The sequence below is a fragment of the Styela clava genome, chromosome 3, assembly GCF_964204865.1.
Source record: "Styela clava chromosome 3, kaStyClav1.hap1.2, whole genome shotgun sequence".
Classification (NCBI taxonomy): Eukaryota; Metazoa; Chordata; class Ascidiacea; order Stolidobranchia; family Styelidae; genus Styela; species Styela clava.
Genome location: NC_135252.1, coordinates 8,929,269 through 8,946,294, shown reverse-complemented (window position 1 = coordinate 8,946,294; position 17,026 = coordinate 8,929,269). Strand labels below are relative to the sequence as shown.

The window sequence follows — 17,026 nt, the reverse complement described above, 5'->3', positions numbered from 1 at the left end:
ATATTAATGAATTCAACAAAAACAACAACAGGGGGAATGAAATGAAATGTAAATTTGATGAGTAACACCGCTCGATTTGATCGATCTTTTGAAAAACTTTGCCAAATAAGATCGAATTAAGCAGCGCGAAATTTCAAATTTTCCAGGTGTAATTTCGACCCGTTGACTGAAAACAAAAAATATATTATTTCCATCAGAACAAGTTTACAAAAGTCTACATACCGACGTACTTTTACAGTTACGTTATGCATATGTCGGATTATAAAATGAGCACCGATATACCGTTGCAATATTTTTCAGCTAGCGTTGCCAGATGTAAATGTTTTAAAATCGATAGTTTTCTGTTGACAGCGGAAGAATTAACACCTAATAAAGAAAAATCAGTTTGTAATTAGGTTTTTAAAGATATATAGATTGACGGAATTTTGCGTCGTATTTTCGAGGCAGTCGTTCACATATTTAAAAAAAACTTTACAAAAAATCAAAACCTGACCATCACAGGCATATTTACCATTTTGAGGCTTTAAATGAAATTTCTAAACGACGTTCCTACTCAAGGAGGTCAATGGTCACGTAATATTAAGGCATTTACGTCGAATTAGTGAGCACAACGGCAATTTGACATTCGTTTGATGGTTGATTCTAATTTTACGCTTTGAATTGAGAATTTTTCGATCGTAATATAAAAAGCCTCGGTTCTGTAGCGTAGCACTTTGAAATCATTCAAATTGAAAGTTGAAAGGCAGACTCAACAGATTCAGTAACCGGAACAATTGCTCCCACAATAAAGGTCGAACGAGTCATTTGCCTTTCGAGATTGCGACAGACGGATACAAGAATCTGAAATGCCTTATCCACAATACCCGTTCATCAGTTATGCTGATAACTGGACAAATTAGCAAACAACTGATTTGGAGTGAAATCTAGGCGAAGGATCAGGTTTGAAAATTATTTTCAAATAGAAGAAATAATTTGTCTGTTAAATTAAAAAATGAAGGATTCTTTCATAGTTTAGAAAAGAAAACATATAGCAAAAAATACTCTACAGATCAGTCAATGTTGTCATATGTTATGAAAACAAGAAGTGGTACTTTTTTTATTGACTTATGCGTAAAGATATCCGACCCTAATTTTTTTAAGGAGGAAGGAAATTTCTACGTATTATTATCAGCATCAAACTTCTTTAACAATTGATGTTTGTTCATTTCTGTAAAATAGTTGACTATTATCTCGAAATTTTCATTCAATATCTGTTGTATTTTTATGATTTCAACATAGTGTGTTAGAACTAAATAAATACATCTTTGCCAGTAAGTCGCTTATCTAGGCAACCCCAAAATATTGCAATCTTTTCGTGTTTGATTCGACCGTTGAGATAGCATGATAGATATAGGTGTTCCGAATTCTGGTTGATTTATTGCTTAAATTAAATCAATGCCGTTTTTACAGTACAGAAATGAGTCAACTAAATAGGTTTTGAGTTTATATAACTGCTTTTTTAGTGTGTTATCATATCTGTAAAGTTTTAAGCGGTTGAAAAATAATTCGAAGGAAATGTTATCACCATCGCTAGGAGAGCATATCCTGTAATGTGTACAATGTAAATTTTAATGTACTGGGAATTTTCAATTTTGAGCAATATTTCACAGAAATATGTGCGTCGCTTGAAATGGGAGGAAATTAAAAAATGCACGAGTATAGTGTTTAATTAATTATTTAAGATGTAATTTTAAATGATATTTAATGCGATATTAATTATTACAATGATTAATATATAATATGTTAGTCTATTGACTCTAGATCCCAAAGTGGCTTGAGATAGTTCTTAGTCGGCCTACTTCTTAGTCGGGAAGATTTATTTGAAATACTGCAAACAATTCAGATCATATATTAGATTCCCACTTACTTATATATACGCCAATGCTTGAACAAGGCCTTTCTTTTATAATGATGCCTGGACAACACTTTCACCTTCCCACTTTTTCTCCTCACTTCATTGATGTTATAGATATTATAACGAATTCTAATTTCTAATCAAGGCATTTGCGTTAAATTATAAAACAACTTCTTGTTTATCCAACATTTTATTTAAAGTTGTCTTATAACATCTTGTTTTGTTGTTACAGCTATTATTCACTCTAATTTTATAGATTTTGGAGTAATTTCGTATAAAAACATATCTAATTCAATAGTTACGAAAAAAATGACTCAACCAAAGGTGAGGTTCTTTTAATTATTTTTATTTTAGTTTAGTTAAGGGTTAAAACGCTCCTCGGCAAAGACAGATACTTATATCTAGATCTTCAGGTCAAATTTTTTAGCATAGCCCGACTTTAAAACCTTATAACACCTGACACATTTGCATTTAACTGTGGAAATTATTATTAGTATATATATATATATTCTTGTTTATATTTTTCGAGGATCTGATAAGGAGATGTAAATTTCGCTACATCTTACAACTAAACTATGATGGATCATATGCGACATACAAAACATATATTACCCCATGTTCTTAAGATAATATATATTTTTGTTATGAGGATGGAAACTTCCAATTGAACGAGCGTAAATAGTCGAAATACGACAGTTGTTGTTGGATCAAAGTGTTGCAACTAAGCATATTAAGAGTCCCCGAAGATAATATTATCGCAATTACGAATAGTTACATAACGTGACCTTCTTTTATGTAATGACTGCTGAGTAACATCCAGACCAATTAGGGAATCCAATGTACAATGCATCATCTCTTTTATCTACCCCTCACGTGGCATCAGTATTTGTTACTTCATACACCAACTCGCGTAATTCGGCATAAAATCCACACTTGGGCAACCAACCAAAGTTGATGTTTTCTAAACCAGTTATGATGAGATAATTGGAATGACAATTCAAACCACCAGCTTCCTGGCCCCTGGAATTTTATCTAGTTCTTTGATTTCATATTCCTGGCCAATTCAGGCATGAAGTTATAAACCTATGATATCATCTTATCATCATTGAAATTGGGAATTAGGCAGAAATAATAAGGTGGTTTATGACAAAGAAGCCTTGATAGACACCATTTATGCTTCTATATTTTTAACTTTGAATCTCACATTGAAATACATATTCTCAAAGATAACATCAATTGACAGATCTCCAATACAGAAGTTGTTACATTACAAAAAGATTGGGAGCTTCCGATCACGTGTTGCGTTTTTTGAATGTAAACACGACAAAAGAAATCAAGTGCATACGCAACTAACTAACTATTCACAATGTACAATGGTTTGAAACACCACACGCGCCAACTCGCAAAAGCACTCTTAAAATAGCCCCGAAAATTTTGCAGTGGTAAAGTATAGGAAGAATTTTTCGGGGGTCAAAGGTCGGGGAAATGTCCATTCTGAATCTCAACCAAATGCTGTGGCTCCGCTTTCAAAAATTCCGTAAACATTCCGCTATTCCAAAATGTATGATCTGATTGCAGATGAGTATCTAGGAGTATGCAGCCGATATGAATTGTAGCAAACCAGTGCAAAAATCATGTTTATGTTATATATTATAAACATATTTTAAAACAAGAGAGCAATGTTCGAATATATGGAAACAAAAGTCAAAACGGAGTAGTATCAAATATTTTTCAGTACCGGTAGTCTGACAACCAGATCGCTGACATGTGATCACAGAATCACGAAACGGTGCGCGATTCGGATGACGTCATCACACAAAACTTCGATATGAAAATCGAATCCCATAGAGCCCACATCTATTTTTGAGATAAATAAAAAGTGATAGCCTTCTAGCCACAACAACAAGCTTTAACCGCTGACAATTTCTAAGCAATTATTCCTGGAGGTAAAGAGAAAAACGATTTTTTTTCACAACAACAAATATCATAATAACAAAACTCCCACTTCTTATCCAACAATATTCCTTTATTATTTACTTTTTAGATAATATTGTTCGAAGATGAAGACTTTGGTGGCAATAGCCTGGTGCTGACAGAAGCAACTTCGAAACTGGAAAATCATTCATTTAATGACATTATCTCGTCAATAAAAGTTGAATCTGGAACGTAAGTGCATTACTTATCGTGCTAATGAACAATATTCATTCTTAATATTACCAACCCCAACCGACCTGGAGTGGATAACATGTCAAAATTCTGGTAGGCTAGTCCAACAGCATTGGACGAAGTAGCCAGAAGACCGCTACAGTGGTGGTAGCATAAAACCCGGTGACCGTACATTTGAACCCATGTACATTTGAACCCATGCGTATATCCACGGGTTCAATCTATATGCGGGTGCTAAAACCCATGGGTTAGGGTTAGTATGGGTTTAACTATCCGTGAAACAAAAAAAATTCCATAGGTGCAATAGCATACAGGTGCAATTGTCATGGGTTCAAATGTACGTGGGTTCAAATGTAATGGAACCATAAAACCCATATTGGGGATGTCAAAATGATACCCGATTCAGTTCAAAAAATAAGTCCTTCGAAATTGTCTTCGATATCATCTGAACTTTTAAACAACTGTTCGTGTAAATACACCTTAGCAAACTGTTGGAGAAGTGCTACCGGTATTAGGGCCTATAGAAGCTGTGCAAAATTTGATTGTTTGTTGATGTTATATTGAATCAAATTTTCGCCATCATAAAAACATTTTCCTCTGATCAACGTAATTCTTGATTGCCAGTCATCCCAGGTATACTTCATTTTTTCCGTGACCTTAATTCTCACACTTGTTTTGTTCGTGGCATTCGTTAATTATGTTTCAGATAGTTCCATTTTCAGTTCACTCATTTACGCTGACGACACAATTCTTCATTGGCTTAAAATGAGTATATGTCTGTGGCAAACGTCGTATAAAGTATTTAGTCGTATTAGTTGTATTTTAAATGTATATCATCCTTTGGTGCACCATGACTTCGATGGCGAATGGGCGTTGTGTGGAAAGCGGAGGAAGTTGTTAAAGTATTATTCGTGGTATTATTCTCTTTCTTCTTCTAGTTCTTTTCAACTACCGGACCAATTTCTTTGAAATTTGAATTTATTGAAGATTGTTGTTGTCGCTAGTATATCATTACTTTTATTCATTTCAAAACGTTCTGGGTGCTCTATGCTATGGAATATGTTTTTCACTTCAAAGGTTTGTGTGATGACGTCATCTAAACAGAAATTGCGCGCCGTACCGTATTCCGTGATCACATCTCAATGACTTGGTGGCCAGACTACTGGCACTGTAAAAGATTTGGTACTAATTCGTTTTGGCCCTTGTTTACATATATTCGAGCATTGCTCCATTGTTTAATCATAGCATTTATTTGAAAAAAAGTATTTGTTATATTTCCGATACTTTCATTATCCATTTGTATGTATTACAGTTGGATTGTCTACGATGACGAAAATTTCTGTGGAAAAAGCTATTTGCTGAAGCCCGGTTCTTATCCAAATGCACAAAGTTGGGGAGGAAAAGACGACGAACTTTCGTCAATTAAACCTGCAGACTAATGAATTTCAGCAAAGATTGATAGACAATTAAAGTGAAAAAACTGAAATATATTTTTCAGAAACCAGACTCTGTTTTAGACAATACCACAATTGTGAGAAGGTATCCCAGAGTTTCAATTTCTATTATATTCATTTTGTGTTTTGGTGCATCTGAAGTTTATCCCCCATTCTTATGTATATATATATGAAGGAATACCACACAAACAATACTGGAACCACTGGGCTAAGATGTAGCAAAGTTTGCCAAAGTCTCTCTTCTTATAGACGTGGGAACTGAGAGCGGTGAGTGTTCAAATGATGAGCGTGAAGGGCGACTCAAATTGAACTATTCGCGAAAAACACCATAATACACACCATAATATAACACCATTTAATTTTCTACAATTGTCAGCCCTACTTTACCCACGTAAAATGTATCTATCATTGTTGAAAAGAAATGAAATGTAAGTTAAACAGCGTAAGGGTTTGTGCAAACAACTTCCAGACATTCGCTGACATTAGCGAATAATTTCTGTTTCACTGCCATATACAGTATATCATTTGTGTTCATATCGTTATGTTTTTATCATGCTGTCGTTGCTATTTTTCGAAGTCGTGAACAAAAATTGAAACAATTTTTCAAAAGGAAAATGGTGCAATTCTTCTATATTTGTACACGTTTGATAAGTAGCTGATGCATGTGAACATTTCTATTGCTCAGAGCTCATGTTACATATTACAATGCTTGAGAACAGTGATCAATAAAATCATCCTGTGTTTACACGTACACAACTACTGATGAAGTGAATACATATGCATGAGCATGGAAAGATCTTGGAGGATAAAGAATGAATACAGTGACAGCTCTTGTGATTATCGTTCACATTGTACATTATTCCACGAAATTGAAAAAAAATATTTAAACATACTATCAAGTGGAAGATGAGATAAAATAAATTAGCTTTCAACCACATCCCATAAACACTTTTCTCGACCAGTGAGTCAGGCCTGTCAGCTTGTAATTCACTGGCAGCATTTAGTATAGAATTATATATAGGTTCAGTCATCGAAAATTGACAAAAAAATTTACAATAGAAGCTATGTAAGGTGGACGAAGATTTTAGGCGTGAGCTTCAGTCAAAATTTGATATATGTGGGTCGGTATAACAGCGGTTACAAATGTGAAAGAGAAGAGAATTATCCTATAGATTCAAAGTATAGAAAAAATACTGGATATGTATTTCTAAGCATAGACTGTACTGTACAACCTCAAACGCGGTCACTCGTGACAAAATATAATTTTTCATCGATCTTGGACATCGGGACGAAATAATTACTGGACTAATTTTAAATTCTCTCCAAGTCGTTGAATCTCGTCCAACAAGAAATCGACGTCACATTTTTCCACTGCATGGTTGCTGATGACACATCGAAAAAAATTAACTTTGTCGTCAAGAGGTTGATATCCAATCATGGTGCTGCCACACTCCATCATTCGAGCTTTTATAATTGGTGCAATCTGTAGTAAATAAAAGAGTCAAAGATAAAATGATTCGCCGTCAAAATTGAATACATCAATACAAATATTGAGAGCAGTGTTTGTTTTCATTTGAGTGACTTACTTTAAGTCAACAAATGTAAAATGAAGCTCTATCTGGCATGGAAAATGATAACAGCTTACAAGGTAAATATAATAGAAAGAGCAGAGTCGATTAAGTTGTGACTATATATATACACACACAAAAATCAAGGTATTGAATATTTTTATAAATCTAACGAAATTATTTAAACTTGCACAACTTATTAATAGTTTATTTTAGAGGAGTTCTAAAAGTATCATGAGTGGAACATTCTGAAAAAAATTATTGCAAACTTACTTTTCCCAAAAGTTGGTCTCTTGTAGAATCTTTTTGCATTGTTCGCATCCACGGTGGCAGATACCAGAAGCATACATTTGTGTATTGCGGCTGAAAAATACAATAACTGAGTAACAATCAAGACAAATGACCCCACGCGAATCTACGATACGAGCATAAATGCGCCATGAACTGGGCGATGCGAATATAATACTTATTTACCTTATCCATTACCAGTTCGAAGCCTTCTAATGACTTGATGCGATTTGTCATATATCTGTAAAATATAAAAATTATTTTTATTATTCGCTAGAGAGAGTTGAAAAGAGTTCAACAATGGAAATTATCTTATATTTTGTCTCCTAACCCCGCATATGTTGGTAGTGGTGACCGTACATTTGAACCCATGTACATTTGAACCCATGTGTATATCCGCGGGTTCAATCAATATGCGGGTGCTAAAACCCATGGGTTAGGTTAGTATGGGTACAAATATCCGTAAAACCAAAAAAAATCCATAGGTGCAATGGCATGCAGGTACAATTGTCGTGGGTTCAAATGTACGTGGGTTCAAATGTAATGGAACCGTTGGTAGTATATGTTTTTCTTAAAAATCAATGGCTTGCAGTAATACAAACATCTTCAAAATTGTTTTGAATTACAAAATACATAAATTGCTTGAAAGTTGGTAACCATTATCTTAGAGTTACACCACTCAGCTTGAGAAGACCGAAGTATAACTATAACCCTTTTGAACTGTTCCAAATATCAATATTTCACACTTGCTCTATGAAATTAAACAAACCAAATGTATGTATTTCACAAAGCGTAGTGTTGTAGTGTTGTATGTACGATAACCTCATGTATATTTATACAAACAAATGTCGTATTTTATACAAACAAATTTCCTTGAAGAAGGCTAATGAATAAAATGGGTATCTAATCTTTCACATTACCGGTACGGTAGGTAATGAGCATAAACAAGAATATGAAGAAGAACAACATAATAACAAAACGATCAAAATGTACATTCCGTGTCCAATAATATCCACACACGACTCGTTACCATGAAAACTTTTCAACTTACGTTGACATTTCTATGCATTTGTCGACATGTTTTTCAAAACCTTCATCTCCCTGTAAATGTAATAAATCTGTTTTGAAATAATATTTAAAAACCAAAAACAAATTGGTTGATGTTGATATATTTGAATTCATCTTTGGATCGTATGGTACTGTCCTGTCGGAGATATGTTTTATAAAGCCAATGGCAATAGCACAATTTTACTCACCTTAGCTCGCCATGATAACCATAGTTTAAAAACATCTACGTGTCTTCCACATTGTATTGTTTTATCCCCTGTATCGTATGATACGTCATAATGTTTATCTTGCTGAAATAAATAGCTCGCCTCCATCTTGTTACATTCCTCAAGTAGATTCTGAAATTGTTCAACCATTGTCGGTTACTAAGTATATCAAAGTACCCTATATACATTGGTATGTTCGCTTTTGCTCATTTGACCACCATTATGGTTCTAAATTTCTGCACCCAAAGTGCATTATATTATGTATTTTCGTGTTATTACATTTTTCATTAATAACGAAATGCAAGCGACATATGTACCTATCTGTACAATGCAGACACACCTTATTATCAATGATATGTGCGAGGTGCAAAGTGGAAAATATTGTCACATACCGGTGCTGTACACCACCAGTCCACCTGTATCAGTTGTTTTACCTGTATTCTTGAAAATCATTAAAATAAATGATTTTTCTTTTGTTAGAGTTAGTGTTGAAGCAAGGGCGACATGAGTGATAGATCGCTTTCCATTTTGAAACTGTCCAATCTTCAATAGTAGTACATGTGATTCACTTTCTGCTGTTCTGCTGTATGCTGTTCTACAATGCATTCTGGTTGAGCAGCAGTATGTTTTCACCAACTGCATAAAAATAACGAGGCAAACTTACTTTGTGTTTGATGAGAAGTGCGGAACACTGCAAAGTTATTCCCATCATTTTGTGTGGATTCCATGTAACAGAATCAGCTCGATCAATTCCTCGTAGAAGAAAACGATGTTTTCTTGACATCAATGCTCCTCCACCCCAAGCAGCCTGAGTTTATGTAGGTATATTCTCAAAAGTGGTTTTCAAAACTTTATAAGAAATAGTAATAAAACATTTTAACATAGACCGCAGAAAATTTACTGCCACAGTGAACAGCGCAATAGTAAATTGATATTTCGATGCTGGCTAAGGTGAAAAACCTATTCGAAAGATAGTATCGCAAAACCAGAGCTGGCCTATAGTTTGGAATTTGAATATGCATATTCGTTTTTAACGAAATTGAATTTCATCAGTGAATTATTTAATTTCAGAATGAAAACTTTATATTTTTGTTAATTCCGATATTGTAAATTATTCTAATTTTTACATACGTCAACGTGGAGCCACAATCCATACTTTTTGCAAATAGCTGAAATGGGTGTTATTGGATCGAATGCGCCAAGTACTGTTGTTGCAGCAGTCGCACAGACATAAAATGGTTGTTTTCCATTTAACAATGCAGTTTGGATTTTCTTCTCTAAATCACATGGTTTCATACGTCCCCTGGTACGTAAAGAAACAGTGTATGATCTTTGTCATATTTGTTACAACTTATTAAACTAGAAGTTCGCCTGTAAATGATCAACAAAATTTATTTAGTAGTGATACAACTTTTCTTTGCTGTTAAAGCATTTCAAGATAATTTATTTTCGCTCAGTAAGTGGGCTGTTGGAAAATTTTTGTTTAATCAATGCTGTTGTTCTTGGTGTTGACATTACCACCTCTGAGCTTCTTAAATCTCTTGTATTATTTGTTCATCAGTTCATAAGAGAGACTTTCATTCCCCATAGAGCAAGTCAGGCAGCACAAAGTATTTTATTACAGAGCCTTTAAATACAAGGCAATTTCAATGAATCTACCTTTGATGTGGCCTGTATATTTTATATAGTTGAGATTTGGACCAGAACAATTTCCATTCAATATTGAACTTGGTATACCTGTTATCGACATCAACCAAAATAACATTGTCAGTTCCAATTCCAAGTGTTATCGCTGGTCTTGAGTTGGAATAATGTGCCTGAAACAGAATAATACAAATTTATGAAATACCAATGAAGAGATAGGAATATTGTGCTGAGGAAGTTTGATATATTATAATATATATCATTGTTAATATTAAATGACATACGTGTTTAGAAACAAACATCACAATGTCTGGTGAATGTTTCATTCCCAATTTCTTCACATCAGGACAACTTAGATTTCTTGCTATCATTGCTGCATACATGTTGTTAATAGATCCACCTAAAAAAGAGAAGCAAGTTTTACATAAAATCTTTTAACGGATAGTCAATATATTTCAAACAAATGTTATGCTTCATGTTTCCAAGTAAAATCTAATTTGATGAACTCTAATAATAATTCATCATTGGGTTGGGTGTCTAACAATGAGTGGATATCTGGATGGCGTTCAGGAGTTAGGAAGTAACGGAACTTACTAGCACGAGCAAAGACCACCTACTACTATCTAAATAACTCAATTTACCTGGAGAAAATATTCCATCTCCCTCACCATCTTCCCAACCAATTATTTGACGCATCTTACGCAGAACAATTGTTTCCATACAGACGAACACAGGAGCAATTTCAAACGTAAACCTAAGAGTTAAGATGGTTCATATGTTATGAAGTATATTATAAACAAATACAAAAGTTACTTACCTAACACTACCACGGAATCTCATTTCATCTTGCTGATTTTTTCAACGTATACTTATAGGCAGTTCATTATACAAGCAACGAGCAGCAAATTTGGGGGATAGTTCACTAAACGCCGTCAAGTACTCTTATTTAGCGTGGCATAGCCATTTTCGCATATGTCATTTCTAACCCCCACCCGACTACGTCATCCGAAAATTACGTCACAGTGACGAAATAATGCCCGTTCGAGTATACGGATTGTCGTCCAAAACGCGCAGACGATCACCAGAAATCAGGCAAGCTATTTCTCTCGTTTTCTCGTCGTAACGATCCCTATATGAGAGAGATCGCTGGCGTTAGCGAGTTGGTTATCGTCAGCGGAGATGCCATTTCGGGCGATCGTATCATTTCTTTGGCAAGCTCTATGACGTGATTTTGACGACGTAGTCACGTAATTTTTTTAAGACGTAGACATCTGGGGGTTAGGAATAACATAGGCAAAAATGTTTGTACCACGCCAACTAAAAGTACTTACGGCGTTTAGTGAACATGCGCCCAAATTTGTGTATGCATCAACCCGTTGCAAGAGAAGGGCTTTGCATAATATTTCAAAACTTATTATCTCATTCTAGCCACCATATATAAGACCATGACAAACAAATAAAAGCTCGTGGTTGAACATTTTCCGTTCCATATAAAGTTAAAGTTGATTCCATAACTTTTATTCGAGTAAAAATCAAAATGCTAGATTTTATTTAATTATTGAAAAACAAAGCAACGGAATGTTTAAAATATATGAAATGTGTAAAAACACCTTTTTATTAACACGTCTTCAACAAAAATTTGTTTGTGCAACATATGTGTTCGTCCTAAATCGATTAATACATCAATAATAAACAAAAGGTGAATTCTATACGACCCAAGAGATTGCAGTTGTCACGCACACAAATGGCGCTGTGAAATATTAATGATTACAATATTACGCGTTGTGTGAGGATTTTCACACCAATCAAAAATCGGTATTTAGTTGAGTAATTTTTTCCAGTGAAACATGCATCTCTCTTCTAGCAATCCAGCTACTTACATGTTTGTGTTTGCAGTTGAAGTTACCCACTCAGCTGCCAAAGATATAACATCCAATCCACTACTAAGTTGATTGAAAAAGCGTGGATGGCCTGAGTAATAAAAACGTAGTATGTTTGAATTCAATAAAGCGAATTAAACAAGCAATTGATGCCATTTGAAAATATACATATATTTTGCGCCGTCGCCCGATACCGTCACCGCTCAATATTTACTTTGAGAAAATTCTGACTTTATGAAAAGTTGGTAAGATCGTTCAGGCAAACCGCATTTATATCAATTCAAAAATCAAACAAGTGAATCATACAAATCATCAGCTCAAAAAAATGTGGATTTTTTCTTATTTAGAACATTTTCAGGAATTATATATTATTACAGATAAAATTAATTTCGTGCATTTTTGTTCTCCAACTTTAAAATATTATTATATAAGAAATATTTTTGTTGTGGTTTATTATAATGCAAAACGAAACATTAAAATATTTTCCATCATTTGTTATATATATATACTTGTAAAAACAGGTAAATGCTTATCTTTAAGTACTATGTTTGCATTAAGGAATATAAAATCATATTTAACCTGTTTTTACTCCGTATTTCAAAGTATCCCGGCAATCGACAAGAAGTTGTTCAAGAGATTGCGGCCCAACGTCCAAATCTAGACTGAACCCTGATTTGATATAATAAGGTATCCATCAGAATATGTTCACAAAGGTATTATAACTGATTATTACGAGGCAGAATCACAAACTACTAATATACCGCTATACTTAAAGTAGGGATTTGTTCAAAAAGAATTGTTTCAAAACAATTGTTTTAAATCAAGTTTTTTTGCCTGTTTCGTTTAAAATGGCTGTACTATTTAATTTTTTTGTATTAAATAAGTTGAAAAAAAATGGATGTAAAAACTTGCCAAGCAAGCGCTTCTTATTTGCTATAAATTCTTCAAAACGCCACAAATAACGATAGAGGCTCATGCACACCTTCTCAGGTTGTAGCTCAGTGGTTTGCGCAGTAAGACGCAAACGATAACGTAACGGCATTACGTAAACGGCCCTGCGACGAAACCACCTTGCGAAAATTAAAATTTGTATAATCTTGAAAAACTCTATCACTTCAACTTTAAAAACAAAGCTTGCTAAGATAAATTAACCGAACAGTATTAACAGTAATAATGCCTTCATTTTATGAGAAAAATGTCAATCTGTCTATATATGAACTCGAAATCCATATCATGGCGTCATAACAGATTAGTTGTGGCGTCTTTGCATCAGAGGACTCTTACGATTAACATAGGCCAGGCTATAGCGTGGATCATCCGCCGTCGATGTAAGCATATTCTTCATTATCGCAATTCGCAACCCACTCGTTTTGCCGAAGGCTGCCATTCCTCTAATTGATTTTGTAGTATATATAGGCTTGTGAGCTAATTTTCATGATTTTTCTTACTGAAAACGTCTCTTTGATATCTCGGATAAACATTCCGGTTAAAATCTTATGACCTTTGTGGAGATACGAACGTCGCGATAAATAAATGCAATAGAAGTAAAAATCGAAATAGGAATTTTTACTTACATTTTCAAAATTATAATTCCGGCTGCGTGTACATCTGCCCGAATGCAACGTTTTGTCGTAGTTTCGCGGCAATGCAAGGGGTATTTCAATAAAAAATACAAAAAATACAGAAAAAATTTGATTTAAAACAAGCCCTTGTTTTAAAGCACGATGTTTTTTTAGAATTGATAAAAAACAAAACCCTACTTAAAAGCAACAAGAAGATTCAATCGGAGGCAAACAATTATACAATATACAGAAACAACTTAATTTGACAATGTTTCTAATGCATTTACATAAAACTGCATCAAGCAAGTCGGCAAAATTATTACGTTTTTTTAATGGCTACCAAATTCTTTATTAAGAATGGATCTGATTAAAAATACTCGTTGCAATTATGTAAAGGTAAAAGATTCTGTTTAACTGAAATAAACTGAAAAATTTGCGGTTACCTTCTATTCCGTCCAGAAACTGATGGGGATGATGGAAATCAAGTATTTTCGATTTTCTATCAAATGTCTTATGGACGTATTGCACCAATATTTTCAACAGTTCATTCATAAACTCTTCTGTGATGATTCCGCTTTTAGATTTGGGATAAATGTCTTAAATGGAAAAATTATTTTGTAAATTTAAGAATTTCATTTTTAGACAATTATGATAAATATTATCAAATTAAAAGCCAACAAAATTTTGTTACTGAAACATAGACTAAATGTTTTATCGCAGGGATAAATTATTGTATAGTATACTGCTATTGGCGCATACGATATATCATCCAACGTCAGATAATTTTTATCTGAAAATACACATTCCTATCACTTTTACCTGACATTATATGTCCCCCTCATTGTTACCTCAACTTGGAAAAATTTCGTGTAAAACAATGCCACGAGATTTCCTATCCACGTGTTTGAATCAACCAAAAAAATATGAAGACTAGCCAAAATGAATGTAACCCAAAAAAGATAACTTAAAATCTTATATCAAATTGAGTAACACTCTGAATCAAATAGTCATGTACTCAATTATGCGACGATCAATTTAGGGGGTTTTGTCGGATCGCTACTGATCTTAACGCTAGGCTCGGAATGGGTAAAACAAAACTAATTTTCTATTTTTGGTCAGTAATTTAGGCTGTTACTTTCTTACCTTCTACGGATAGTTTTCCGAAGTCATACTCCACTTTTTTCTTTTCCTTTGCCGTTATCGGAGAATGTTCAATGATATTTTCAATATTTAGTCTGTCTCCAATAACATCAGAAAACTTTCGGGACAACATCTTTCTATTCTGTATGACTGCTGAAATACCCAAAAGTCTAGTGCAAATATAGTGCATGCGTATTTTCAAAAATATTAATGAACGATGAAACATATTTACGAAAACTCACCTGGAGTACAGTCCTGGGAAAAAGCTCGATTCCTTGACATTTAGTTCTTAGCAAAATTTACAATTTAGTTATATCTATAACAAAATGTGTTTATATTGATCTCTTGTTTATGTCATACATTGAAGATAGTTTGATTGAATAAATTTGAAGGTGAGAACGAAAAACTCACATGTTCTAAATGGGTATTTTCTGATCTATATATGGTCTCAAATTGCTTTATTTTCCGAAGAAAACTAAGCCATTACAACTAAAAGGCTAAATATCAAAAGAAGTCGCGTGAAAAATTTTGGATGGGACAACATCTCTTATTTGTCATTTTCGTGCCTAAACTTGAATCTGTCTTGTTAATTACATGTCCTGGGTCGCTTCTGCTTGAAATGCTACTACTGCCTGTTATTTCATTTTCTACATTTGCAATTTTGATCAACGTTAATGATTATTTGAAATGTGTGAGTGGGTTTTAGCACAGAGCTGCTTGTCTGCCAGTATTCCATGGAAAACTTAATTTTCAGAGCATAATGACCCAATGAAGACAAACGGAATAGATTATTGACGCACCGGTCTTCTATTCATAACCGCTGCGGTTGCGTGCAGTCATGACTTACATCACCATGAACCTGAAATGAGGGTTTAAAAGTCTAAAGGTAATCAGTGGGACTGTAATGTCAACATAATCTACTGCATTGTTGCGGTCTATATACTGTACTATGTGAAAAAGAAGTTCGAAATAGGAACAATTCGATATTCAACAAATCATACTGTAATAATATTTTCATTTTTGCTCTAAGCAAGGCTCGCTCCATTTACAGAAAAGGTTTCAAATTAGTTGTCACTGTTAGCTTAGAAAAAAAATTATTTCAGCGTAGTCTGCTTAATAATATAGAAATAACACCTTATAGAAACTGAGAGTAATGATTGTCACGAGAAAAATCATCAACTATGTTGGTAGAACTTCTAGTAAATTTCCACCTTTGTCCTGATTAGTTTAGTCATTATTGACGCATTCTCGTCATACAACCACCATAATTAAGTTTTTTGTTCTATCATTCTATAACATATTATATATTACGTATATCAGCGTGGGAAGTAATCGGAATTACGTCGATGACGTTACATCTGAAACTTCACTTAAATGCTCAATTGCAAATAACTGCAATTAATGCTTTATTCAAAATGCTATGCTGCCTCACAAGTGTTTACTTTAAAAATCCTAAATTATGAACTAAGTTATCAGGAAGAGAGTCCACATTTAGTAGAAGTGATCATAATGAACGAAGCATTTCTTCTGTTGGCGAAAATTAGAAGAATCCATTGTGTGGCCCATTTAGAGCGTCCAATTCGATCGTAAAGCGGAAAATAGTCTCGTAAATAGGATTAAATCACCTATTGCAGACGAATTTATAGATTCCTTCAATATCCAAGTGATTTAGCAATATGTGCATCGATTTATATTTAAATATGATATTGTAAAGCCATCATTACATACAAATCCCTATAGATTTAAAGATAATCAAAGGAGACGTAAAAGAGAAAAATTAACCTCTATTTTCTAATCATTGTATGAATGTAAAATAGTCAATCACATAATGCTCAATGGTCGCTCATGGTCTCTTTTTGTAATGATATCCAACCTGACTAAAACACAATTCATTACAATGCAAAATGGCAAAGGCCTAATATACTATTTTTCGTTGGTTGATCACAGGTACGATTTACGCCTATCTACTTGATATATGAGTACGTTTTATGATCATATCGTTTCAAATAAACTTGAATGCCCTTCACCTACCTACTTGAATAGTTATGATATAATACAAATCCTGATTATAATAGATCTTACTGAAGAAGGGTAAATTAAATGTGAAAAATGATTGCGTTTATGTAAGTAAGCCAGTAGTCATAACTGTGCGAGTA

The 17,026-nt window shown here is 33.8% G+C and overlaps 2 protein-coding genes across 4 annotated transcripts; one reads left to right on the top strand and one right to left on the bottom strand.

The window, feature by feature from the left end:
- Positions 1–2,130: 2,130 nt before the first annotated feature.
- On the top strand, positions 2,131–5,991 carry LOC120341940 (beta/gamma-crystallin-like). Its single transcript, XM_039410548.2, has 3 exons — positions 2,131–2,218; positions 3,939–4,060; positions 5,373–5,991. Exons 1-3 carry the CDS (start codon positions 2,204–2,206, stop codon positions 5,497–5,499), a joined length of 264 nt encoding a protein of 87 aa, XP_039266482.2. The 5' UTR covers positions 2,131–2,203; the 3' UTR covers positions 5,500–5,991.
- A 136-nt stretch (positions 5,992–6,127) lies between these two features.
- Positions 6,128–15,756, bottom strand: LOC120341910 (glutamate decarboxylase 1-like). 3 transcript variants are annotated; one of them, XM_039410500.2, is made up of 15 exons: positions 15,113–15,756; positions 14,874–15,020; positions 14,174–14,326; positions 12,748–12,837; positions 12,169–12,259; positions 10,930–11,042; positions 10,573–10,688; positions 10,382–10,461; positions 9,776–9,947; positions 9,309–9,452; positions 8,627–8,776; positions 8,422–8,471; positions 7,557–7,611; positions 7,356–7,445; positions 6,128–6,997 (listed from the first exon to the last, which is right to left on the bottom strand). In XM_039410500.2, exons 1-15 carry the CDS (start codon positions 15,150–15,152, stop codon positions 6,812–6,814), a joined length of 1,677 nt encoding a protein of 558 aa, XP_039266434.2. In that variant the 5' UTR covers positions 15,153–15,756; the 3' UTR covers positions 6,128–6,811. The 3 variants fall into 3 exon arrangements, with proteins under 3 accessions (XP_039266434.2, XP_039266433.2, XP_077967170.1); XM_039410499.2 differs by having other exon boundaries at positions 14,874–15,023; positions 15,113–15,755; XM_078111044.1 differs by having other exon boundaries at positions 14,874–15,040; positions 15,113–15,754.
- Between the last annotated feature and the right edge of the window lie 1,270 nt (positions 15,757–17,026).